Raw genomic sequence first — 27,762 nt, 5'->3', positions numbered from 1 at the left:
TAGAACTGTCCTGGCCCAAACCTGAAAGGGTCCTGAAGTCATAGATACTCCAGATTCTAGGACGGCCTTACTGAAGTTCTTACAGAATAAGTATTTAAGAAAACATGCTTAGGTAGCTACATGATGGAATACCAACTGAATCAGGGCAGATGTGAAGATTTGTTTAAACTGATTTGCAATTTTACTAAAGACTCAAATCAGTGCATTTGAAATGATGACATTGAAATTTTGGCATCAGTAACTTAATCTCCATACATTTCAAATGCCCATATTTTCAAAGTGTATATATATATATATTTTTCAGAGTATATATATATACTTTTATATATACTATAAAGTATATATATACTTTATATATATAAATATATATATACTTTTTTCAGTGTGTGTGTGTCACACACATTCTCTTTGTAAGATAGAGGTTACAGAATGACAGAGAAGCTAGCTGCATTAGTGTGAGTCCCCACTCATTTCTGGAAGAGTAACTCAAAGCATGCACATCCTAAGGGCAGCTCAACAGTACCATCTTCCTTCGAACATGCTGCTAAGCATTTTCTTACAGATACTCTCCTGTAGGGACGTCTGGGTGGCTCAACGGTTGAGCATCTGCCTTTGGCTCAGGGCATGATCCCGGAGTGCCAGGATCGAGTCTTCCACTGGGCTCCCTGCATGGAGCCTGCTTCTTCCTCTGCCTCTGCCTCTGTGTCTCTCATGAATAAATAAATACAATCTTTAAAAAAAAAAGATATTCTTCTGTAAAAGAAGCTTTAACAATTTTGGGGAAATCTTAAAATACTTAATACCTTAAAAAGTAATGAGATTTAACACTATGATAGGAACTCCTACCTATCCATTCTTTCTCAGTACTAAAGCCCTATTTTCGTTTTCCAGCCTTTCTTGACATTTAGTGTAGCAAAGTGACTATGTTTTTGCCAGCAGGATGAAAGCAGAAGTGGTATATGCTAGTTGGAATGCAAGCATAATGGCTGGAGCTACAGCAGCTCTCTTAGATCATGAGGTGATACTGGGAGTAGAACCAGATATCTTCCAAATGCCTGTTATCTTTGAAAGCATAAATACATGTGTGACTCTCTTGGTGGAACAATGAGGCTGGGTTTGTCTCCATTAAGTATCAGATGGGCTCTAGACTAACTTTAGACTTTTTAAACATAAGAGGGAAATACTATTTTTGTTTATACCACTGTTATTTTGTGGTTGCTCTCCCATGTTATGTGCAGGCAAACTTAATCCTAATAGAATAAAGAAAAAGAGAAGCAAGATCTAAAACCTTGTTATTGGGACCTTGTTCTTGAGCCTCAGTGGCTCAGCAGTTTGGTGTCTGCCTTCAGCCCAGGACATGATCCTGGAGTCCCTGGATCGAGTCCCACATCAGGCTCCCTCATGAAGCCTGCTTCTCCCTCTGCCTGTGTCTCTGCCTCTCTCTCTGTGTGTGTCTCTCATGAATAAATAAATAAAATCTTAAAAAAATAAAACCTTATTTTTAAAAAGTCAATTTTCATAAGCTAATAAGTTTTATAAATTATATGATTTGATTAGTTTTAAGGTTGCACATATTTCAAAAGTAAATAATTCAACAAATATTTATTCAGCACTAGATCCTAACGCATGTATCAGAATGATGGATAATGTAACTCTAAATGTATTACTTGCCAAGTGACAAATATAAAAGAAAAATAGTACCATGAAAATGGGTAGAAGGCAGACGCCTAACCCACTGAACCACCCAGACGCCCACATTTTCTTATTTATTAAGTACGCTCTACACGCCAGATGGGGATTTGAACTCATGACTCCGAGTCGCATCCTCTACCGAATGAGCCCGCCACGCACCCCAAGAGGTCTTTAAAGGAGGGCGTTGGAAGAGACCTGACTGTGAGGAAGCCAAAAGTCTGGGTGGATCCCTGGAAAAGCCTCAGGACAGAATTAGAAGAGTAGGGATCCCGGGGTGGCTCAGCGATTTAGTGCCTGCCTTTGGCTCAGGGTGTGATCCTGGAGACCCGGGATTGAGTCCCACATCGGGCTCCCTGCATGGAGCCTGCTTCTCCCTCTGCTTCTCTCTCTCTGTCTCTCTCTCTGTGTCTCTCATGAATAAATGAATAAAATCTTAAAAAAAAAAAAAAAAAAAGAATTAGAAGACTAGTTGTCCTGTGCTGGTCACCTCGGGCTAACAGAGCTAGCCGATAGCCTCGGACGAGAAACTTCACTTTTCTGGGCCTCCCCTTCTGAGCGGTGGCGTTAGCAAAGGGCGTCCCTGCAGACCTTCGGGTCCTGAGATTCCCCTTTCTGCAGCACTTGCCCTCCTCTGGGCAGCTCAGCGGCCAGCGCGGCGGGGCCTGGAGGCAGAGTCCCTGCCCTCTGGGTCTTGGGTGCCCTCCGAGCGCGTGATTTCACGGGTGCTGCACTTGAGCTCCGCGAGCAGAAACGCAGCGGCGGGAGCCGGGCCCCAGCCGCCGTCCGCAAGACGGCAGCACCTCGGCTCACGTTTACGCGGCCGCGAGTCCCGGCGCGCGGGCAGCGGGCAGCGGGCAGCGGGCAGCGGGCAGCGGGCAGCTCCCGGAAGCCTCGCCCCGCCCCCTGGCGCCGCGCCCCGCCCCCTGGCGCCCCGCCCCGCCCCCTCGGCCACTTGCTGCGTGCCGATTGGTCGCCGCGGTGCGCACGGCGCCGCGCCCCGCCGGCGCCCCTCGCCTCGCGCGCGCCGTCCGCTCCCGGCTCCCGGGCACCGAGGTGGGGCGCGGCGGACGCGCGCTCGGGGGCGGCGTGGGCGTCGCGGCGGCCAGGTGAGTGCGTGGGCCGGTCTCGCGGCGCGCGGGGGGGGTCGCGCCCGTCGTCCGCGCGCGGAGAGGCGCCCCCGGCCGGCCGGGCCTGCGCGGTGCGGCGGCGCCCGCCCGGCCTCCCTGTGCCGCGCCCGGCGCCGCCCGGCGGATCGGGCCCGCGGACCTCCGCCGCCCCCCTCGCCCCCCGCGCCCCCCGCGGCCCCCGCGGCCCCCGCCCCCCGCCGCCCGCGCGTGCCCCCGGGCCGACCGAGGCCGCGCCGCGCGGGGAGCCGCCGCGTTGCCGGGGCGGCGGGGGGCGGCGGGGGGCGGGGGTCCGGGCCCCAGCACCTCGGCGCCCCTCGGGTTTGCTCCCAGCGAGGGTGGGAAGGGGGTCGGTGATCCCTGGACTTTCCCGGCTCTGCCCTTGGGAGAGGCCGGTACAGCGGTGGGAAGAGGCGATGTCCGAGGCTCAGCATTCCTTGGACAATTGATCCTAGAGCGTCGAGTGTCCTTTTAGGTGTGTAGCCGCAGAGAATTGCCCCCCGCCCCCCCCCCCCCGCCCCGTAGCGGTGGTACTTGTGCCGGGGAAAACCGTTTTTGGTGTTTTTAAGCAATACGTTGGCTTCCGAGTTAATCCCTGGAAAGGTGCTTCATCTCCGATGCGAGTGCGTGACCTTTTTAAAGCCAAAGCCGCGATGACGGGGTCGACTGTGCCCGCTCCCTTCCTGCTGTTGGTGCCGGGTGAGCGTGTGTCTGTCTGTCCGTCTGTGGACGGGAGTCAAACCTCCGATTGGAGTAAATGTGTGATCACCATCATGCCTCCCAAAGGCATTAATTTCTTGGAGTATCCCACCTCTTCTCTCAAACTCTTCGTCCACCGGTACCGTGATTTCCCTTTTCTTTCTCTCTCTCTCTCTTTTTTTTTTTTTTTTTTTAAGATTTTATTTATTTATTCACGAGAGACACAGAGAAGCAGGCGCCCCTTGGGGAGCCCGAAGCAGGACTTGATCCCAGGACCCCGGGATCACGACCTGAGCCAAAGGCAGACGCTCAACCACTGAGCCACGCAGGTGCCCCCCAGTGATTTTTCCCTTTTCTTAACAATTCCCAAGGCTCTTACTCCCAGGCTGGTCACACTTCTTGTCCATCCTCTTAAGTCTCTTATTTGTCCTCTGTCGTGTTTCAAATCCTCTTAGGTGTCAAACGTAGAACAAACTTTAAACATTTTTTTACGGTAATAATAGTGTTGCAAGACTCTCGGCTCTTAAACCGAAAATCAAAAGTTATCTCCAATACTGATGCTGCAGGAAAAGCAGGTTTAATGAGAGTTTCCTCTTCCGGAGACACGCCCGCCTGCCCCGCCCCGCCTGCCCGGCCCCCATCCTCTGCCCACTGGGATTACCGGAACCTTCCCCCTCTGTCTTTAATGAACTCACTTCTGGAGTCCAAGGTAAAAGTTTATCCTTACTTGCTACTTTTAAGTGATAGCAGTAATATATCTAGGTTATTAATTTTTTTTGACATAACAGAAGAATATCCAAGTGAAAAGTTCAAACGGCACAACAAAGTGTATCAGGTAAAAAGTGGGAATTCCTTGTTCACTTTCCATCCTTTAAATCTTCAGATCCATTGCCTAGGAGGGGACCATCCCATAGCTGTTGGGCAGTTGACTTATAATAATATCAGGACATGGTTCCGTATCTGTATGTGGATCTACCTCATTTTTAGAATGCTTCATCCTATACCATTATTTACATGTGCTCTCATGTATTTTGTTGATCCCGTACTGATGGACATTTGGTTGTTTCTGGATTTTAGCTGTTAAAAGTCTCGTTGCCATGAAAATCCTTTTGCCATTGTAGGTAGGATAAGTTTCAGGTAGATAACGTAAACAGATTGTTGTTCTTTGGTATAATTTGAGTGCCTTTTGCACCAGGAATTGTTTTTATAACTTAAAAGATTTTATGATTTAAAGGCAGTAGCTCAATTTGTTCTAAATGCATTTCTTAGAATCTGTGTTTTATGTTTTATGTTTAGAGACTGGTTACTGGATCAAGAAAATTTTGAAGACCAGGTTAAATAATGGTAAATTTTTGTTTCCACTTAGTTGGTGTTGACTTTAAGGTTATATTCATTCATTTGATTGGCTTGGTAGAAATAAATAGAGAAGGCCTTCAGGAAGAGATCTGTGAACAGACAAACTTTGTGTACTTTCTGTCCTGTGGTAAGCACCTTGAATATCCCATCATAACAAATCCTTGTTCTGGGGATCCCTGGGTGGCGCAGCGGTTTAGCGCCTGCCTTTGGCCCAGGGCACGATCCTGGAGACCCGGGATCCAATCCCATGTCGGGCTCCCGGTGCATGGAGCCTGCTTCTCCCTCTGCCTATGTCTCTGCCCCTCTCTCTCTCTCTGTAACTATCATAAATTAAAAAAAAACAAAAAAAAACTAATATGTATGTTTAAAAAAAAAATCCTTGTTCTCTTTTTTTTTTTTTTTAAGATTTTTAATTTACTTATTAATGAGAGAGAGAGAGGCAGAGACACAGGAAGAGGGAGAAGCAGGCTCCATGCAGGGAGCCCAACGTGGGACCCGATCCCGGGTCTCCAGGATCAGGCCCTGGGCTGAAGGCGGCGCTAAACCGCTGAGCCACCTGGGCCGCCCTTTTGTTCTCTTTTTTAAATGTTTCTTTTATTGTGAAATGTATCCTAGGTGCAAAAAAAGTGTGTAGAGCATAGGTATGTGTGTACATATATATTTGTGATGATATATGATTTTTTATATATACATATGTGATATATGTATATATTTTTAAAGAATATGATTCCTGTGATCCTTGTATCTCCCACCAGATTAATAAAACATTCGGGCAGCCCGGGTGGCTCAGCGGTTTAGCACCACATTCAGCCCAGGGCGTGATCCTGATGACCCCGGATCGAGTCCCACGTTGGGCTCCCTGCATGGAGCCTGCTTCTCCCTCTGCCTGTGTCTCTGCCTCTCTCTCTGTGTCTCTCATGAATAAATAAATAAAATCTTAAAAAAAAAAAAAAAGAAAAGAAAACATTCCCATCCTACTTCTGAGGTATGGCCTGTATTCTGATTTGTTAATCTTTCTCTTGCTTTTTAAAATAAGCTTTATAAAATAAGCTTTACACATATATACACAAATACACATATACATATATATTTACACATATACATAAATGCACACACACAGCAGACACATACACACATACCCATCCTACCAATGTATTTGGTTTTGAATGAACAGTTTTACTTTTTTAATATTTTTTTAATTTATTTATTCATGAGAGACACAGAGAGAGAGAGAGAGAGATGCAGAGACACAGGCAGAGGGAGAAGCAGGTTCCATGCAGGGAGCCAGATGTGGGACTCGATCCAGTGACTCCAGGATCAGGCCCTAGGCTGAAGGCGGTGCTAAACCGCTAAGCCACCCTGGGATCCCCTGAATGAACAGTTTTAAAACAAAATTCTCATGCAAATAGATAATGAGCATGTTGCAAAGTTTTAACTGTTACAGTTAAAACTGGTTTTTTAAGATAATTTAAGGAACATATGTAGTCCACAGGGAAAAGAATGTCTGAACAAAATTGCCGAGTAAGATATAATCAGTTAATGTTCCAGACAGCAGCAAAAAAATCATGCCTTTGGAATTACTCTTTTCTTCCAGGCTAGAAAAATCATAACACCTTATTAATTTCTCCAGTTAAATCTTACAGGACTATAAACTGTGTCTTTTCCATTAAATTAATAATTAGTTATTATTAATTATAGTTCATTATAATTAATTAATTATTAATTTTTCCCCCCAGAGTGCAGCTGAACTCCAAACAGGCTTCTTAGAAAATACTAGAACTTTCTAAATTTGAGATTAAAATTTTGTTTCATAATTGTAAGCACAGACCTGATGGTGTAAGGAAAGGACGTTTTTGTCACTATTGGATGGAGGTTTCCAGGAAGAGATGAGCAGAACAGAATGGCTTCAGCTTGCCTGTTTACAGGAGGCCTTTCTGAGGAAGTTAGTGGGTAGTGTTATGAGTGAGTCCTAGGAAATGGGGTTCATCACAGGGCTTCTGGAAGGCTCTAGAGTGGATCACGTACAGGCACACTGTCTTTCTGTGCTTTGCTGATACTGCCTTATTTATTTATCTGTTTTTTAATAAATTGAAGGCTTGTGGCAGCCCTGTGGGGAGCAAGCCTATCAGCACCATTTTTCCAACAACATTTGCTCGCTTCCTGTCTCTGTGTCACATTTTGGTAATTTTTGCAATATTTCAAATTTGTTTATTATTATATTTGTTAGGGTGATCCGTATGACTTGCCGAAAGCTCAGATGATCATTTTTAGCAATGCAGTATTTTTAAATTAAAGTATGTACATCGTTTTTTGTTTTTTTTGTTTTTTTTTTGACACAGTGCTGTTAACGCTCAGTAGACTACAATATAGTGTAAACATAACTTTCATAAGCTCTTGGGAAACAAAAAAATTCCTCTGACTCACTTTACTAGGATATGCACTTTATTGCTGCGGTCTGTGACCAAATCTATACTATCTCTGAGGTGTGCCGGTACTGGACGGACAGCAGAAACGAGAGGGTAGGCTGCTTCGCATTTTGTATTTTCTGCTTTTTAGCTCACGTGACCAGCCTGCAGCTAGCAGGGTCAGTCAAAGCAGAACCCTTCTGTGAAGGAAGTGAATGTCCTCTGCTGGTGCAGCTGCAGGGCTTGGAAGGCGAGCAGGAGCTTTATCACCATATGATCAAGATCAAGCCAAGCCCAGCTGAGTACAGATAGGAATCTGGGCCAGGTTTCGGGGCATTCAGTCCTCAGGTTAAAAGGCTGGTAGAGCAGCTGGGGCATGTCTGTCTCGAGTTACCACTACTTCAATCTGGCCTGGTTAGCCTCCTTGTCTGGGGCACAGCTGGATTCTCTTTAGCTCTCCTGTGTTGGATCTTTCCTATACCCTGGATTCTATATATTTTTTTTTATTTTTATTTTTATTTTTACTTTTACTTTTACTCATGAGAGACACAGAGAGAGGCAGAGACCTAGGCAGAGGGAGAAGCAGGCTCCTTGCAAAGAGTCCAATGTAGGGACTTGATCCCAGGACCCCAGGATCACACCTTGAGCCAAAGGCAGACACTGACACTCAACCACTGCGCCACCCAGGGGCCCCTAGATTCTCTCTCTCCTAAAAAAAATTTTTATTATTGAAGTATGACATACGATGTTAGATTAGTTCAGGGGCACAACATAGTGGTCTGACAATTCTGTACATTACTCAGGGCTTACCACAATAAATGTAGCTACCATCTGTCACCATACAGAGTTATATTATCGATTCTATTCCCTGTGCTGTACTTTTCATCTCCAGACTTACTTATAACTGGAAATTTGTATCCTGTATTCTCTCTCTCTCTCTCTCTCTCTCTCTCTTTTTTTTTTTTTTTTGATTTATACTCCCTATTGGTACTTAGACGCTAGTAACTTCTTGACAAGAAGAGTAACATGTTTCAGAGACCTTGCCTGTCTGAATATGTTTTGATTCTATACTCACACTTGATTGATACTTTCTCTGGTAATAGAATTTCAGTTGAAAATAATTTGCCTTCGGAATTTTGAAGGTATTGCTCCATTGCTATCTGCATCCAATATTTTTTTTTTTTTTAGAGAGGGAGCAGGGAGGGGCAGAAAGAGAATCCTAAGCAGGCTTCATGCCCAGCATGGAGCCCAACTCCAGGTTCCACCTGTTGACCCTGAGATCGAGACCTGAGCAGAAATCGAGTCAGAGACCTGAACCACCAAGCGCCCCCCTGCCCCTGCCTCTAATTTTCTGTTTCCCCCTGGTCTTTCCTGGGTTGGTTCTCAGCTCTCCCCACTGCTGACTTGGGACTTCAGCTTGCTTGGGTGTACTAACTCAGTCACCACTGCCCATCTGCTTTCCAGCGTTCAGAATTGCATTGCTGTTGTCTCCTCTTCTGTTCTCTGTATCATTAGGAGTTTATGACTTTTTAATTTAATTTTATTTATTTATTCATGAGGAACACAGAGAGGTAGAGATACAGGCAGAGGGAGAAGCAGGCTCCCTGCAGGGGAGCCTGATACAGGACTCGATCCCAGGACCCTGGGATCAGGACCTGAGCCAAAGACAGATGCTCACCCACTGAACCACCCAGGTGTTCCAGTTTACGACTTTTTAAAAACTCCCTTTATTGTAGTTTTAGTGAAGCTTCAGGAGGGAGCAAAATGAGCAGCTTATGTGCAATCTGCTGTCTCTACCTAAAGCAGTAATAGTTTTTTTAGACTGAAGGGTCATAGCACTGTTGTCAAGAACAGAGTAGTCGCTACAAAGCAATCATATGTATGTGAACCTTTTTGATAGGGAGTAATTGATGGTATTGAGTGCTCACACATGCTGGACACAGCTATTATTATTCTCACTTTCTGGGGCACCTGGGTGGCTCAGTCAGTTAAGCGTCTTCCTTTGGTTCAGGTCATGATCCCAGACTCCTGGGATCGAGCCTGGCATCGGCTCCCTGCTCAGTGAGGAATCTGTTTCTGCCTCTCCCTCTGCTCCTCCCTCTGCTTGTGGACTCTCTCTCTCTGTCAAATAAGTAAATAGAATCTTTAAAAAAAATCTCATTTTTTGGGGGGGGGGGGTTGCTGTCATCACCCTGGTTTACATACCAGAAAACTATAGCCTAGGGAGATTTAAAACTCAGATAGTGCTGGTACATAGCAATTGTTCCCTGAAGAGTAGAAGGATACATGGAGCTGGCCAAGTAGGCAGAGCTGGGAGGAGGCTGGATGTGGGAATGGGCCCGAGCCAGTACTTACTTCCAAAGCCTGGACTTTTCTATATATAGACATATTTAAAGTAAGCTCTGTGCCCAATGTGGGGCTTGAACTCACAACCCTGAGATCAAGAGTTGAATGCTCTACCAACTGAGTCTGCCAAGTACCCTCAAAGCCTGTACTTTCCAGTGCCCTCTGTGTGGTTAATGCTGGAAGATGGTGATTGGTCCACTTCCTTCGAGGGTTTTAGGAGTACTCTTACTATAGACCTTTTCTGAACTCATTTTAATACCTTTGCTTGCCCAGTAATGCTTGTGAAGAGGGTTCCCTTTCATCTGTGTGGGTTGGAACCTGTGACCCTGGAGCCAGTTTCTCTGAACTGGGGAGGAGGGCATTTACTGAGCAATCCTAGAGGATGCAAAGATGCCTTAGTAGGGATTTTGACAGAGAGCCTAACTAAAGATGGCCTCAGAGTGCAGTTTTGCCACGACTGGAGCAGCTCGTGGATTATGTAACTGTCATCTAAGTTTAGGTGGCAGTTCATGATTTAAGCCTTCCTATTTTTTTCAACTTTTATATTACAGGAAATTGTAAACATATAGAAACAGTTCAACAGTAGATTCAACATTTTAACATTTTGCCATATTTACTTTCTTTTTTTTCTTTCTTAACCACGTGAGAGAATGTTGCTGACATTGACACTTAACCCCTAAATATGTAAGCACATGTCTCCCAAAAATAAGGTCATTCTCTTTACATAACCACAATTCTACCATTATCACACCTGAGAAAATAAAGCTATAATATCTTTTGATGTCTGACCTGTATTCACATTTCCCCATGTGGCCCAGACTGCTTTAAATTTTTTCAAACTAGAATCAGTAAAGCTTTGCACATTTCACTTGGTTTGTAAATTGTATGTTTTGACATAGCTGAAGTTAATGACGAAATCTCTCGAAGTTTCCAGCTCATATTGCTCTTGGAGACTGCTTCACTGCAGTAGAGATGGTGATGCTTAGATACTTAGCAATGGAAGGAACTCTTGAGTGAATTTGGGATGGTGATTCCTATGGTTTATGTGGCAAGTTTGGTGTTTTGTTTTGTTTTAACCTGGGAAGTTTTGGGTTTTTTTTTTTTTTTAAGGCTTTATTTATTTATTCATGAGAGACACATAGAGAGAGGGGCAGAGACACAGCAGAAGGAGAAGCAGGCTCCCTGCAGGAAGCCTGATGTGGGACTCCATCCCAGGATCATGGGATCACGACCTTAGCCAAAGGCAGATGCTCAACTGCTGAGCCACCCAGGCCTCCCTAACCTGGGAAGTTTTAAAAAATAGATAACTTGGCCTTACTCTTGACTTTATGATCTTTGGGGAGGGGTCCCAATTACTTTTTATTTTTCTTTTAATTTCCCAAGTTACTATGAAGCTAGCTTGGCCCTGCTCCATGGACCTGTGTTTGGAAACCACTGATTTAGTCCACTTGTCTCATGGCTCAGTGTCACAGGCTAAAGCATGTCAGAGCCAGTACTAGAAGCAGGGCTCCTCATGTTCTTTTTTTCTCTAGCCATTATTTGAATATTTTTTCTTAAGCATACACACAAAGTAGTTGCTCCGCAACATAATGTGCTATTATTAGAGCAAAACAAAAATTCATGAAAGCATTTATGCTAATTCCGCCTAGAGAGGGAAATGTTCAATGTGTGTCCTAAAGGTTGAATTGGAAGTTTGCCTGTAGAGAGTAGATGAAAGGTGCATTCCAAGGGTGTGTGTGTGTGCATTTAATATTATAGATATATATTAAAATAATATATGTATGTATTAGATATATAGTATACATGACTATTATATATTATGTATCTAATATAGTAATACATATTTTTTTTCTTAAATATTTTATATCTTTATTTGACGGAGAGAGAACACAAACGGGGAGTGGTAGGCAGAGGGAGAAGCAGGCATCCTGCTGAGCAAGGAGCCTGATGCGGGGTTCGATCCCAGTGTCCTGGGATCATGACCTGAACTGAAGACAGTTGCTTAACCCACTGACCACCCAGGCATGCCTAGTAATACATATCTATATTAGACATGTGAAATATCTGAATATATTCATGTCTAAGATATATAAATATAAACATGAAATATAAATATAAGATATATACAGTTTAGCAGTTTGAGCAAGTATTGGCTACCTTCTGCCTTCTGTTTTTCTGTGGCTAGAGATAGTGTCAGGATAGCAGGAGATAAGAAAGTTGTGTTAGGGAAAGATTTCAAGTACCCTGTACATTTCGGAGTTTATCTCACTAGCTGTTGGAAGTTTGTGAGTGAATGGCATGACCCAGTCTGAGTTTTAGAGAGAAAATTCTGGCAGAAAATGGACTTGGGAAGGCAGGGGGATGATTTTAAGAAATCATATGTTTGAATATATTGTCGCAGCAGAACTACTTTCCCTCAACCAAATGATGGTTGTTTTTTTTTAAAGATTTTATTTATTTATTCACGAGAGATGCAGAGAGAGAGACAGGCAGAGACCCAGGCAGAGGGAGAAGCAGGCGCCCTATGGGGAGCCTGATGGGGGACTCGATCCCAAGACCCCGGGATCATGACCTGAGCCAAAGGGTAGATGCTCAACCACTGAGCCACCCAGGTGCCCCCAAATGATGTTTTTTATTATCAGCTTTTACAGATTATCAGTTTCAGTAAACCTAGGCATAAAGTCGACCCTTTCTTATGACAGGATAAGGAGACATGTATGCATTTCACACTTTGGAAGCTAGAAGAGTTAGGGGTCTGCCTGAATGCCTGGCCTATGTGCACCAGGCACTGTGCTAGGCTCTGGCAATGCCGCAGCCGGTGAGAATGGACTTAGACTGTCCTTCACGGAGCTCCCCTGTGTGGGGGGAGGTGAATATTAACCCAGTAATGAGATTAATAATGCAATACTGGGGGATTAGGAAGTCATGAAAGTCCCTGTCGCCTCTCACTTAGAGATTTCAGTAGCCTGTGAGCTGATCTCTCTCTTTGTCCTCTTAGTCCTTCCAGTCTGTTCTGCCACAGCAGCCTAAGGGATCCCTTGGAAAGTAAGTCCCTCTGCGCAGCACTCTCTTCTGGCTCCCTATTTCAATCAGTGAAAACCAGAGTCGTTACAATGGCCTACAGGGCTCTGTAAGGATCCTTCCTTGCCTCTCTTACCTCTCTGATTTAGTCTTCCCCTCTCACCCCGCTGCCCTGGCTACCCTGGCCCCCATAGTGATGCCTCAATACCCAGACACTGCCTTCAGGCCTTTGCCCTGTTGCCATCCTCTCTGACGGACATCCAGCAGGCTGACTCTCTCCCTCCCTTCAAGTCTTTGCTCAGCTGGTACCTTCTCTCTTTCTTTCTCTCTCTCTTTTTAAAGATTTTATCTATTTATTCATGAGAGATGCAGAGAGAGGCAGAGACACAGGAAAAAGGGAAAGCAGGCTCCGTGCAGGGAGCCTGATGTGGGACTCAATCCCAGGACCCCGGGATCACACCCTGAGCCAAAGGCAGACACTCAACCACTGAACCACCCAGGTGCCCCCAGCTGGTACCTTCTCAATGGAGCCCACTCTTCGGGCTGGCAATTTTGACATTTCGGCTGGCCCCACTCTTGCCTGTTTTTTTTTTTTTTCCACTCTTGCCTGTATTCCCACTGCTCCTTACTCTGCTCGTTCTCCCCCTCCCCCCAAGGCAACATGGTAATTATGTGTCTGGTTAAAATTTAAAAATTATGTGTCTAGTTCCCTCCCCCCACCCAGCTCCCCATAGCCAGGGCTTTCTGTCCGTTCACTAATGTATATTAATTAAGTGTCCAGTACCCAGCACATAGTAGACATTGTAAATAAACAATGAGAAAGGGAAAGCTGATATTGGAGTGAAAAAGTGATAACTAAGCTGACATTTGCAGTGTGGGCAGGTGTTAACTAGGTGAGCTGGGAATAGAGAGGTGTTGGACAGAGGGTATGTGTGGTTTTAGATGGGGTGATTTAGCAAGTAGGAGGTACTACAAGAGAAACCAGGAGGACTGGAGGAAAGAGACACAGTGTTATAAGGGGACCCTGGGGCCAGTAAGGACTGGGCCATACTTTATTTTTTATTTATTTATTTTTTATTTTTGGGGGGCCATACTTTAGAGTTTTGTCTTTATCTTAAAATAAATGGGAGGGAAATTAAAGGTTTTAAGCAGGAGGGCAGTACTAGATTTGTGCCTTTTTTTAAAAAGTCACCCCAGCTGCAGTATGAAGGACATATTGATGGGGGCAGGAGTGGATGTGGCTAGATCAGGCCAGAGGCCATGGTAGTGGGACAGTACTCGGGTGACACTGTGGTGGAGGTAGACAGACCAAAGTTAGGAGGCATAATCAGGTGATGGATCGGTTGTGGGAGGGAAAATAAATAGTAGGGATGACTCCTGGGTTCCTGGCTTGTAAAACTGGGTGAATGATGATTCATTCTTGGTAGGGAATCCCAGAAGGGGATTGGGTTTGGAGGAGGAGAACATGAACTCAGATCCCGACATGTTGATTTTGAGTTGACTTTGAAACAGCCAGAGGATGTCGGGCAGGTGATTGGATGTATATGGATCTGGGATTGGCTGTTTCAGTCTGTGAATCAACTGCATAGAGAAATAGTAGAGGGGAGGATTCACCAAATAACCCACATTTTGAACAACTAAAAGTTGTTAAGGATATTACCAGGGGAGATTATATAGCTATAAAATTAAAGTCTCTTTAAAAGTCTGTGCTCCCTGTCCTTTTCTTTGGTTTTGGATTTAAATCTTTGACCAAAATTGATGGTACTTACTACATTTTATTCTTGTTATATGTGATTTACAGGTCAGAAGGCAAATAAGCCTTCCCTGAGATAAAGTATGTAAAATGTCTTTTCCAGAAGTACTTAGATCTCTGAATAATTCATGCTGTTGGATTTTAAGGCCTATAAAATATTCACACTGTGAGTGTCTAGAAACCAGGTTTATAGCAAACCAAGAAGAAAAGCTATTCTTCAGACTCCCTTGGCAGGATTTGAATCAGCAGCAGTCACTACAATCATTGTAGACCTCATTGCCTGCTTCTCTTTCCAGATGATCACAGTGTTCCTCTAAATTCAGTTTCTCTTCCATCTTGTTCTTGATCTCCTCACCACAGACAGTGGAACAATAACGTCTTTATGAAATCTGAAATGAGAGACATACTGTGAAACTCTGATGATGAGCAGCAATATAGTGTAATGGTCATGAGCACAGATTTTAGAATAGATGTGAATGAACTTCCATGGAAGCCCTGATTTTCCTCCTTGCTAGCTGTGTGAACCATTCTCTAAACTTTTTCAGTAATATGAGATAGTAATAGTAACTGCCTTAGAGCATTTGTGAGGATTGAAGGGCATAGTCCCATGAATAGGGGTTTTCTGTGGATGGAATGGGGTGGTCTGTAAAGACCCTAGCATCTATACACCTCCTGTAGTTTATAGCTAGTACTAGCAAGAGTGAGGAAGACGCAGATTTTATTTTTGTTTCATTTGAGTCAGGTTGTTTTGCTCTCACTATGTGGGCCTCCTATCTTGAATGATATTTATATTTTGTTTCATATTTTGTTAATCTGATTTTTTAATGGTACATATTCTAATTTAATGTCATGAAAATGTTAATTGATTTCTCTGCTAGTTTATAAATCTGATGATGAGGGCTGTTTTATTCATCTTTATTTTCCCCACCGTGCCTTGCTCGTAGGAGGTGTTCTGTAAATAATTCACTACATGCTTCAGAGGAGTCTTGTGCTGATTAAATGCCATTATATTCGTAGGTGGACCATAGTGCCTGCACACAGTAATTCAGGCGAACAAAGGACATGAGTCAGAGACGAATACTGAATCCTCAGTGCTCTTCCACACCTTCTCCCCGAGATACCTTAACTGCCCTATGACCTCAGTTAACAATTACTGTGAGCCTCTTATCTGTATTTCTGTCTTAAATGGCTCTTTCAGTGGTTTCTGTACATCTGTCTTATGTAATTTCCACCTGAATGTCCTTTAGTTTTTTCAAGTGCATCATGCTCAGACTCTCCTCTCCCATTCTCCCTTTCCTGTTTGGGCTAATGGTGTGTCACCATCCACTGGGCACCCAGCCATCGTCATTCTCGGCTTCTCCCTGCCTATTGATAATGCCACTTAAGTAGTCCTCAAATAAAAACCCTTTCTTTGGCTTGTAACCCGTGTGGCTTCAGTGTACCTCCCAATTCTCTCCCTGTCTAGAATGAGGGCAGGCGTCTAACATTTCTCTCCAGTCCCTCCTCCACACTGTCGCTGCCAGCATTGTCTTTCTAAATCAGAGAGATGATCTTGTCGCTTCCTTACTTACAAGCCTGTAATTTTATTCCTTCTTTTTTATCTGCCAAACTCTTATTCATGCTTCAAAACCCCACCAAGTTTGCTCTTCCTCAGTTCTTCCTGGCAAGTACTGTCCTATAACACTTGATTTCATATAGTGCAACACTTTTGCGCTACAGCTCATAATGTTTGTGTATTATAGCCCATATATATATATTTTTAAGATTTATTTATTTATTTATTCATGATAGACATAGAGAGAGAGACAGAGACACAGGCAGAGGGAGAAGCAGGCTCCATGCCGGGAGCCCGATGCGGGACTCGATCCTGGGACTCCAGGATCACGCCCTGGGCCAAAGGCAGGCGCCAAACCGCTGAGCCACTCAGGGATCCCCTATAGCCCATATTGTAATGCAATTACTTGTTCTAAGAAGGTTCTTTTTTTTACTGCTTTTTTTTTTTTTTTAAAGATTTTATTTATTCATGAGCGACACAGAGAGGCAGAGACAGGCAGAGGGAGAAGCTCCCCCACAGGGAGCCTAATGTAGAACTCAATCCCAGGACCCCAGGATCATGCTCTGAGCCAAAGGCAGACGCTCAATCCCTGAGCCACCCATGCGCCTAACAGTGTTCCTAACTAGACTGCTTTCTACATTGATTGCCTTAGTTGTTTTTATATATTCAGTGCCCAACAGTAGTAGCATTTAACAACTAGTGGAGAGATGGCAGGACAAACAGATGGTAGTATAGAAATTTGATTAATGGGAACATTCCTGAATTAGATGTTATTTGGGATGCATACGGAAATTTCTCAGACAGTGTTTGTATGTTGAAGGCTATAGTTGTTTTCTCCTCTTGCTTTTGCAAGTGTCCTTGGGTTTCCTAAACTGAGTTTTTGGAAATGAAATTTTGACAGTTGAATCACTTAAAATGCCCTCTGAAAAGGATTCATATTTCCTTTTATAAAGAGTTGCCTCTCTTAGTAATGGGAATAATTGCTATCTAATGTGTTTCAAGACTGGTGGGTCAGACCAGCAATCCATTAGTTCAGTTCTCTAATCTTGCTGTTTTTTTTTTTTTTTTTAATTGGTACCAGGGTCAGTTTTGTGGGAGAACATGCCAATAATTTCCTTGATCTCAAAAAAGTCATAAGTTTATTAAAAGCAGTTACAGACATAGTACATTATACAAAGAGGTTTCTCAACAGGCAAGAAGAATCAGCACCTCATTGTGTTTAATTATAATAACGTTTTAAATTTTTGTATTTAAAAAGCATTTTGGGATACCTGGTTGGGTCAGTGGTTGACCATCTGCCTTCAGCTCAGGTCGTGATCCTGGGGTCCTGGGATCGATTCCCACATGGGCTCCCTGCAGGGATCCTGCTTTTCCCTCTGCCTGTGTCTCTGCCTCTCTCTCTGTGTGTCTCATGAATAAATAAAAATCTTATTAAAAATAAATAAATAAAAAGTAATTCATGCTCAGGAGGGCTGCAAACTTTGAAAATAGACAAAAAGCAAAACACACATGATCCTATCACTCACATATATATATTAATATTATATAAGTATTGGTGTTTGTCCTTCTGGTATTTCTACATATGTGTAGGTGTTTTTATGTCTGTTGGTAGTTCTTTTTTCTAAAAAGGAAATAATGGGGCAGCCTGGGTGGCTCAGCGGTTTAGCGCTGCCTTCGGCCCAGAGTGTGATCCGGGAGACCTGGGATCGAGTCCCACGTCAGGCTCCCTGTGTGGAGCCTGCTTCTCCCTCTGCCTGTGTCTCTGCCTCTCTCTCTCTCTGTCTGTCTCTCATGAATAAGTAAATTAAATCTTAAAAAAAAAATAAAAAGGAAATAATGTTATACATACAGTTTTAATAACCTGCTTTTTTTCACTTAGTAACCATTAGCATTTATTCATGCCACTAAATTTTTTTTTAAGATTTTTATTATTTATTCATAAGAGACACAGAGAGAGAGGCAGAGACACAGGCAGAGGGAGAAGCAGGCTCCCTGTGGAGGGCCCGATCAGGATTCGGTCCCAGGACCCCCGGGATCACGCCCTGAGCCAAAGGCAGATGCTCAAACCACTGAGCCACCCAGATGCCCCTTTTGTTTCTTCTTAATCTAATTCACTTTGCTCAGCTTTTAAACTTTAGTATGTTTTAAGATTTTACCAAGTATTACCTCATCATAGAGGCTTTCCCGTGTCACCCTTTTTTTTTAAACAAGAAATTTATTTATTTATCTATTTATTTATTTATTTATTTATTTATTTATTTATTTATTTATGAAATATTTAAACAAGATACTTGACTTGAAGGGAAAACTATCTAGGATTCATTTCTTTTAGAGTTATTTATCCCTACTTAAAGACAGATTGCCCTACATGTAACAGCTATGTACAAAGAAGTTATAAAATTGTTGTTGGTTTTACAATGATAAATGAAAAACATTAAAATTTTCCAATCCAGAACCCTGGGTGGCTCAGCGGTTTGGCGCCTGCCTTTGGACCAGGGCATGATCCTGGAGTCCCAGGATTGAGTCCCACATCAGGCTCCCTGCATGGAGCCTGCTCCTCCCTCTGCCTGTGTCTCTGCCTCTCTTTTTCTCTCTCATGAATAAGTAAATAAAATCTTTAAAAAATAAATAAAATAAAATTCTCCAATTGAACAAGGTATGCAAGGATTTTTATGTTCTTTTTTTGTTAAACAGTGAGAACAAAATAACTTACTGGAATATAAAGATGAGAGCTGACTGATCATTCCACTAATGAAAAGAGGAGGTATTTTCACAGAAGCACTATTTTCCTCCATCCCATCCCCATTTGATGTCGATCAAAACATACCATTGGCCATTTTATTTTATTTTTTTAAAGATTTTATTTATTCATGGGAGAGACAGAGAGAGAGGCAGAGACACAGGCAGAGGGAGAAGCAACATTGGCCATTTAGTTTTAAAAAATGCAATATGCCTGTGCACATACACAGTTACTTTATGTACAATAGAGGAATGGGGAAATGAAAAAAAGCTGGGCAAATGAAAGAATAGAGAAAACTCTAATAGTCAGGATCTGGTGGAACCAAATTGTGGCTTTCTATTTGAGAATATCTTCTTGGTCTGGAGGAACAGAGTTCTGGAGTAAAGTAGCAGGTTCGCTTTTTAGTAGACACCTGTCTGCTGCTGGAACACAGCAGTTGTCTCTTCTTCTTCCATTTCCAGCTGTGCAGGTGTGTCTGTTTCATTGATTGGTTGCCCATCACCCCAGAATCCGATCTGCCTCATTGACAAACCCTGTCGTTCACAGTAGGCTTTCATTAGTTTACTAAATGGTGTATGCCTCTTAATCTTAAGCTGCACCATAGAACCATCCTGCCCCCCACCTTCAGATTAATATGATCGTTGTTCTGTCTTCATTCCTTCCTTGGGCCTTTCACCGGCCTTCACAAGCGCCAGAGTCTCCCCAGCTGCCTCTTCACAAAAGAGGTACCAGGTCCACACCGAAGAAGCACACAAGCAGCACCAGGAGGGCAGAAGCCCCGTCACCCTTTCTAAAATAAGTCTCCCCTTTATTCGCTGTTAGGATCCTGCACATTTCCTCCATAGTCATTATTTGTATTACTCTGTTTGATGTGTCTCTGCGGCACTCCATCCCTGACCCTCCAATTTAAGCCCCAGAAGGGAGGAAATCATGACCTTTGAGAAATCACTGTTTGCAAATAGCTGTATATTTTCTGCTTCTAGAACTACTTTTAATTGGGTTAATGTATGGGAAATGAATTTTAAAATAGAAAATAAGACTTTTAACTTCAGAAATTGTCTTAAATTCATAGTGAATTTAACCTTCCCTATTAACCAGTTAATATTTAATCTTTGAAAATAATCCATTGCCATATCTACAGAAGAGCGATAAAATATGCAAGCCGTCAGTGTAGCTAAAGCATATCTGAATGATAAACTTCTAAAAACATTTTGTGGGTAAAAGTTACATAGTGTAAAATACACAGGTTTTACGTGTATACTTCAATGACTTTTGATAAATGTGTGTAGCTGTATAACCATTATCCCAATTAAGGTACAGAACGTTTCCATCACTCCTCCCCCAAAAGTCCCTTGTAGTCAGGACTTACCCTCTAGAGGCAAGCACTGTTCTGATTTCTGGACTGTTAACTAATTTTGCCTCTCCTTAAGCTGCATTTAAATGGAATCATGCAGTATATACTCTTTTGTGTCTGCCTTTCACTTAAGTCATGTCTTTGAGGGTTTACTCTTTGTGTGTGTGTGTGCAGTTGTATGTATCTACTCATCCTTTTTTGTTGCAGAACAGTGTTCCATTGTGTGAATCAATCATAACTTTCAAAAAAAGTTTATTTATTAGAGAGAGAGCACAGCCCAGGGTTGGGGAGGGGCAGAGGGAGAGGGAGAAACAGACTCCCCGCTGAGCAGGGAGCGTGACATGGGGCTCCATCCCAGGACCCTGGGATCATGACCTGAGCCAAAGGCAGATGCTTAACCGACTGAGTCACCCAGGCGCCCCTCAATCATAACTTATTTATCCATCCTTCTGTTTTATTTCTTTCTTTATTTATTTAAAGATTTTTTTTTTTTTTTTCGTGAGAGACACACGAGAGAGAGGCAGAGACATAGGCAGAGGCTCTGTGGGGAGCCTGATGTGGGACTCAATTCCAGGACCCTGGGATCAGGCCCTGAGCCAAAGGCAGACGCTCAACCACAGAGCCACCCAGGCACCCTCCATCCTTCTGTTGAACATTTAGGTTGCTTCATTTGAGGGCTATCACGAATAAGACTGCTAAAAACATTCTTCTCTAAGTCTTTATTTATGTGTCGATATGTGTTTTTACTTCTTTTGGCAAATACCTAGGAATGGAATTGGAGGTTTATTTTTAACTTTATAAGAAACTGCCACCAGAAATATATGAGATTTCCACTTGTTCTACAACCTCACCCATGCTGAGAGGTGCCAGTCTTTTAAATTTTAGCTGTTCTAGTGAATGTGAGGTGTTATTTCATCAATTTGCACTTCCTTAATGACTTGACGCTGTTGAATACCTCTTTATGTGCTTCTTGGTCATTAGTTGTCTTTTTAAGTCTTTTGCCCATTTGAAATTGGCTCAAGTCTTTTGCATACTTTTTACTGCCTATATTTTATCTTTTTATTACTCATGTCCGGTTCTTTCTATATTATAGATCGAAGTCCTTTGTCAGATAGTTGTTTTGCAAATATTGTCTCCCAGGCTATGTCTCCAGTATTTGGACCTCCTATCATATATTAATTGTACTTATTTTTCAGCATAGTTGGATCCATTACTTTAAATTTAGAGGTATTTCACCTGAATCCATATTTAAGCATATTATTTGAAAATATAACTAACATACTGTTTATAAAGAAGTCCATCTTTGTGGACATGCTATGCAGTGTTAAATTTTTGCTTTACATAGTTCTCTTTTAAGTATAAGAAGAAAAGATAGTCTTTTATATTTATCTACATATTGATCATTTCTGGTTTTCCTTATTTCTCCGTGCAGATCAGAGATTCATCTGGTGTCGTTTCCCTTCAGCCTGAAGAATTTCCTGTAGCATTATTTTTAGTGCAGATCTTGTGATGATTTACCTCAGTTTTTGTTTACCTGAAAATATTTTTATCTTCATTTTTATAAAAAAGCTTTATTGAGCTATACATATGTTAACATTCACCTATTTCAAGTGTACAAGTCAATGATGTCTAGTATACTTACAAAGTTGTGCAGTCATCACCACAGTATTATTTTTTTAAGATTTTATTTATTTATTCACGAGAGACACAGAGAGACAGAGACAGAGACACAGACAGAGGGAGAAGCAGGCTCCATGCAGGCAGCCTGATGTGGGACTCCATCCCAGGTCTCCTAGATCACACCCTGGGCTGAAGGCGGCGCTAAACCGCTGAGCCACCCGGGCTGTCCACCACAGTATTATTTTTTTAAAGTTTTTATTTATATTGTAGTTAGTTAACATAGAGTGTAATATGAGTTTAACGTATACAGCTGTGATTCAGCACTTCCGTACAACACCCAGTGTTCATCACAAATGCCCTCCTTAGTTCCCATTACCTGTTTCCCCCATCCCCCACCCACCTACACTCTGGTGACCATCAGTATATTCTCTGTAGTTAAGAGTCTGTTTCATGGTCTACCCTTCTCTTCCCTTCCCCTACGATGGTCTGACCACAGTCTAATTTTAGCACCTTGTACCCATTAGCAGTGACTCTCTATTCCAGTCCCCCTACTGTCACTAGGCAACCACAAATTTACTTTCTGTCTGTAGATTTCCCTCATCTGGACATTTCATATAAATGGAATCATACAAGATGTGGTCTTATGTCTTTCACTTAGCATAATGTTTCTGAGGTTCCTCTGTGTTCTTGCATGTATCAGTACTTCATTCCCTTTCATTACTGAATTTGTATTCCATTGTAGGTATGCCACATTTCATGTATCTATTCATTTGATATATGTTGGATTGCTATGCTTCTTGGCTATTATGACTAATACTGTTATGAAATTTGTGTTCATGTTTTTATGTAGATATATCTTTTTATTTCTCTTGGGTAGATAGTAGAATGGCTGTCATGCTCCCTTTTCAAAAAAATATTTATTTTGAGAGAGAAATGCACAAGGTCAGGGTGGGGGGCAGAGGGAGAGAGAGACAGAGAATCTGAAGCAGGCTCCAAGTTCCGCTTGGAGCTCGACTTGGAGCCTAATCTCACCACCCTGAGATCATGACATGAGCCGAAATCAAGAGTTTGATGCCTAACTGCTTGAGCCACCCAGGTGCCCCCTCATGTTCTTTTCTGAAGAATATTTTCACTAGATATTGAAATTGATTACTTAAAAAAAAAAAGCACTTAAAGAAATTATTTTCACTATCCTGGACACTTCTGTTTCTGGTGATAGATGGGTCATTGTATTATTCTATGCTATATGTAATATGTTGAAAAAATGATAGTAATATGTTGATTTTTTTCCCCCTAAAACTACTTCAAGTATTTTTTTTTCTAATTTTCAGCATTTGATTTTGAAGTTTTCTCTGTTTAACCTTCTTGGAGTTTGCTGAGCTTCCTGGATTTATAAATTACTAATTATCACTAAACGTGGGAAATTATCAGCCATTATTTTCTCAAATATTTTTTTCCTCATTCTGTCTTTTTCTGGGACCTAGTTCAACATATATTGGATCAGTTACTAGTGATCCTCTGTACACTGAGGCTCTGTTCATTTTTTTTTTTTTCTCAGTTGGGGAAAAAAAATCCCTGTTCTTTAGATTGGATAATTTCTTTTGATCTTCCCTCAAGTTTACCACTCTTTTCTCCTGTCCCTAATCTCCTGTTAAGTCCATTTGGTTCATTTAAAATTTCAAATATTATAATTTTCAGTTCTAAAATCTCTCCACTGAGATTCTTCATCACTTCATTTGGACCATGTTCATTTAAGTCTTTGAATGTGTTTATGGTAGCTTTAAAGTCTTTGCTAATTTCAATATCTGAGTCATTTTGGGGCCTATTTCTGTTGACTTCTCCCCGCCCCCCCCCCCCCCCCCCCCCCCGCCGGCTTGAAAATAGATTGCATTCTTCCTGCTTCTGTGAGTGTCTAGTAATTTTTTGCTACATATTAGACATTGTGGATGATGAATTATAGATACTCTCAGTTCAGTTATCTTCATCTGAAGAGTGTCAGTTTTTGTTCTAACAGGCCGTTAAAAATGCTGGCTGAGCACCTTCAAATTGTAGACACTTGGTTTTATACCTTATTAGAGTAATGCCAAGATGTTTACTATGCCAAGATGTTTACTGATCTCTTCTGACTTGGTGGAACAAACTCTAAAATATCCTGCATTGGGCAGTAGGAGAGCTCTGCTTAGTTCTTTTAGCCTTCCAGCTTGTTTTTGTTTGTTTGTTTGTTTGTTTGTTTGTTTGTTTTCCTGCTGAGTTTCTTGAAATTTCCTCCATTTATGTTCTCTCTGGGGGATTAGCCAGGTATTTAAAGAGAGTTTATATTAAAGTGTTTGGGGCTCTTTCCTGTGACTCATTCCTTTCCAACTAGATCTTAACTCATTGTGTTTTCTTTTAAGGGTTAAATTCCCTCCAGTGTCTGCCTGCTTTTCAGCACTCTTCAGTGCTTTCAAATAGTTTTTTCCCCCTTACTTTTTGGAATTTAAGGTGTTTTTGGATCACCTCATCAAAATGTACTTTGTTTTATTATTTTTTTAAAGAATTTATTTATTTATTTATTTATTTATGATTTTATTTATTCATGATAGACACAGAGGGAGAGAGAGAGAGGCAGAGACACAGGCAGAGGGAGAAGCAGGCTTCATGCTGGGAGCCCGATGCAGGACTCGATCCCGGGTCTTCAGGATCATGCCCTGGGCCAAAGGCAGGTGCCAAACTGCTGAGCCACCCAGGGATCCCCTCAAAATGTACTTAAAAAAAATTCTGACAGCATATTATACCCTTATAGTTCTTTATGCACATGATTTTTCTCCTGCTAGTTATTGATTGCTGTGTTCCTGATAACTCTGAAACTTAGTCGTTTAAAACAACGATTTTGTTATGCTTATGGTTTACTGTGGGTCAGTAATTGGCCAAGGGCATGGCCAGGATGGTGTCTCTGCTCCATATATCTGGGGCTTCATTGGGTAAAGCTGGAAGTCTGGGTACTGGACTGGTGCAATAGCTGGAAGAGCAGTCACCTAGAAGTGGCTGCTCACACATCTGGCAGGTGGTGCTACCTGTTGGCTGGGAACCGTGGGCCAGAACACCTGTACATGGTCTCCTCACGGCATTCTGACCTTAGATTTTTTTACATGGCAACTCAGAAGTCTGGTACTAGTGTTCTAGAGAACGAGCTATAAGCTGTGTTGCCTTTTACTATCTAGTCATAGAAGCTGTATGGCAGACATTACATAGAATCACTTCCTCTACTCTACTGGTCAGCCAGTTTTGATTGCCAAGCCTGAGTTCCAGGAGAGGGACATTGATTTCTCAGTGAAGCAGAAGTGTCAGAGAATTGGCAGACATGTTTTAAAACCATCAGGCTCATTTTGTAAATAGTAAACTTCCCCTTGTGTCCCAACACAATCCTGTGTACATGTCAGTCGGTATTCATTAAAGTATTTAATTTTTCTTCCTTAACTCTAGGTCTGGACCTAAAGCCAATTTCTGTTTAAAACTTTAAGAAAGGAAAAGATATTTCACTTCTTAAAAACATTTCCTTAGATTTGAATATTTTTTTCTTTTTATTTGTCGAATACAGAGTTTAATGAAAAATCCATGCTTACGGGGTGAAAATGGCAGGCTTCCTCGATAATTTCCGTTGGCCAGAATGTGAATGTATTGACTGGAGTGAGAGAAGAAATGCTGTGGCTTCTGTGGTGGCAGGCATATTGGTAAGTGAAAAGGCCTGGTTGGTGACATTTTGCCTAATTTTTTGCCCTAAAAAAAAATTTTTTTTTTTAAGATTTTTTTTTTTATTCATGAGAAACAGAGAGAAAGAGAGAGGCAGAGACACAGGCAGAGAAAGAGGCAGGCTCCCCTTGGGAACCCCAATGTGGGATTTGATCCCAGGACCCAGAGATCATGCCCTGAGTCAAAGGCAGACGCTCAACCACTGAGTCACCCAGGCATCCCTTTGCCCTGAAAATTGTCAATTCCTTTGGATCATGAATACCTTTTCAGAAGTGTTTATTTCACTGTTATTTTAGAGGAATAATTAGAATTCTAGATATTGCTGAACAAAACATGGTAAGCAAGCCCTGGGTTGGTTTGACTTTATAAATTTGTTAAACTGGGCAGCCCCAGTGGCGCAGCGGTTTAGCGCCGCCTGCAGCCCGGGGCGTGATCCTGGAGACCCTGGATCGAGTCCCGTGTCAGGCTCTCTGTATGATGCCTGCTTCTCCCTCTCCCTCTGCCTGTGTCTCTGCCCCTCTCTCTCTCTCTCTCTATGAATAAATAAATAAAATAAAAAAAAATAAATTTGTTAAACTTAATATCTTCAGTTCAAGTGATAATACAATTATTACAAGCAGTAGCATTTTTTAAGTTAATGATACAATATAAGTCCTGTAAGCTCATCAGAGGCTTGGAATTTGATAACCAAATAGTGTTGTGACTCACTGAGATTCAGGATGTGTAGATAGCAGTAAGGACCTGAGGCTGTGTTAGAACTGAAGCCCTGCAGTGCTCTAGGGAAAGGACCCCAGCCCAGTTACCCCCCGCTGCAGCTCTGACAGGGAAGAGAGGAAGACATTTGTGGAGGAAACACTTGCTTCGTTTTCTTCCTAACATTTTTTTTCTTTTTCAATTTTTTATTACAAAACATGTTAAGCATGTACAGTCAACAAAAATAGAATGGGATCAAGAACCCTACTCATCCCATGTTCAAACAGTCCAGCTTCAGAAAAAAATCACGACCATCTTGCTTTAGTGTTCCATCATCTACTCCCTGCCCTGAGTTTCTGAAGCCAATTTCAGTATCCATTACATTTTTAAAATGTATCTCTTTCAGTATACAGTTCTATACCTGAGGTCTAGTAGAAAAAAAATAAATAACCCAGAGCAGGAATTAAAGATAATTGTGAATTCTCTACTTTTTTTATGCGCTTTGTGGTCATCTCACCTGCACTTAATTTGTCCATGACATTCTTCAAAAGTTCCTCTAAGTCTTTTCAGCTTAGTTTACATAGAAACATTACATTTTACAAACTTATGTTCAGACAGTTAGGCAGCATTTAATCAAACTGCATCATCGATTAAAACTGCAGCAGGCAAAAAAAAACAAAACAATAAAAAAAAACAAAAAAAAAAACTGCAGCAAGCTTAAATAGTTTTGGAGACATGACAGCTGACCCCTGGTAATGCAGCTCATTTGTGGAAGCAGAAGAGCTTGGGCATATCAAAGAGGAATGTTCTCTGGAGAGAATGAGACACATCAGGTAATCAGGAGCTGGTTAGCTGGAGATTACTTAAGAGAAGAGCTTCAGGGTGCCTGGGTGGCTCAGTGGGTTAAGCATCCGACTCCTGATTTTGGCTCAGGTCATGATCTCAGGGTTGTGAGATCTGGCTCTGTGTTGGGCTCTGCACGCAGCTGGGAGTCAGCTGGAGATTCTCTTCCTCTGCCCCTCCCACTGTGCGCATGTGTGCTCGTGCTCTTATGCTCAAATAAATAAATAATATATTTTAAAGAGAGCTTCAGTGCGTGTAATTATGGAGGATAAAAGAAGAAGATAATTTGTTCCAGATAACACATTTTTTTTTTTTTTAAATGGAAATTACAGCTATCCCTGAGAAAGGGCCCTAGGTCTGGCTGGGTAGGAATGAGGAGAGAGATTTTTTTTTTTTTAATTTTTATTTATTTATGATAGTCATACAGAGAGAGAGAGAGAGAGGCAGAGACACAGGCAGAGGGAGAAGCAGGCTCCATGCACCGGGAGCCCGACATGGGACTCGATCCCGGGTCTCCAGGATCGCGCCCTGGGCCAAAGGCAGGCGCTAAACCGCTGCGCCACCCAGGGATCCCCGATAACACATTTTTTAAATCTTGAATTGAGAGCAGAACTTCAGAATCTTACACTGATTTGATTAGGTAAATTCAGCTCAGATGTTATCAAGAGTAAGTCAACAAGGGATTCTTATTTTTTATATTTCCACATCCAAAACTCTAAAGTAGAAATATATTATGTTTCATTTATATGGTCTGTAGAAATATAGGAATTTTACAGAGCAAGTAACTTCATGCTAAGCCAAAGTGGTAGTGTTATTTTAATGACTTGGGCTC

The 27,762-nt window shown here is 42.2% G+C and overlaps 1 protein-coding gene and 1 pseudogene across 5 annotated transcripts in view; one reads left to right on the top strand and one right to left on the bottom strand.

Moving 5' to 3' along the window:
* Positions 1-27,762, top strand: part of TMEM50B (transmembrane protein 50B) — a 55,623-nt gene that overhangs the window by 16,434 nt on the left and 11,427 nt on the right. For 2 of the 5 annotated variants that reach the window (XM_025449859.3, XM_025449860.3), the window contains one exon: positions 25,243-25,375. In XM_025449859.3, coding sequence (XP_025305644.1) covers positions 25,277-25,375 — 99 coding nt within the window. In that variant the 5' untranslated portion in view covers positions 25,243-25,276. Of the gene's footprint in view, positions 1-2,647; positions 2,799-3,096; positions 3,292-3,379; positions 3,516-25,242; positions 25,376-27,762 lie in introns of those variants that run through there. The other 3 variants (XM_025449858.3, XM_025449857.3, XM_025449861.3) reach the window with 3 other exon arrangements.
* LOC118352971 (small ubiquitin-related modifier 2-like) lies at positions 19,093-21,115 on the bottom strand (annotated as a pseudogene).

This window comes from Canis lupus, chromosome 31 (genome assembly GCF_003254725.2).
Source record: "Canis lupus dingo isolate Sandy chromosome 31, ASM325472v2, whole genome shotgun sequence".
Lineage (NCBI taxonomy): Eukaryota > Metazoa > Chordata > Mammalia > Carnivora > Canidae > Canis > Canis lupus.
The sequence above is the reverse complement of the archived record's forward strand: the minus strand, read 5'-3'. Positions and strand labels throughout refer to the sequence as shown.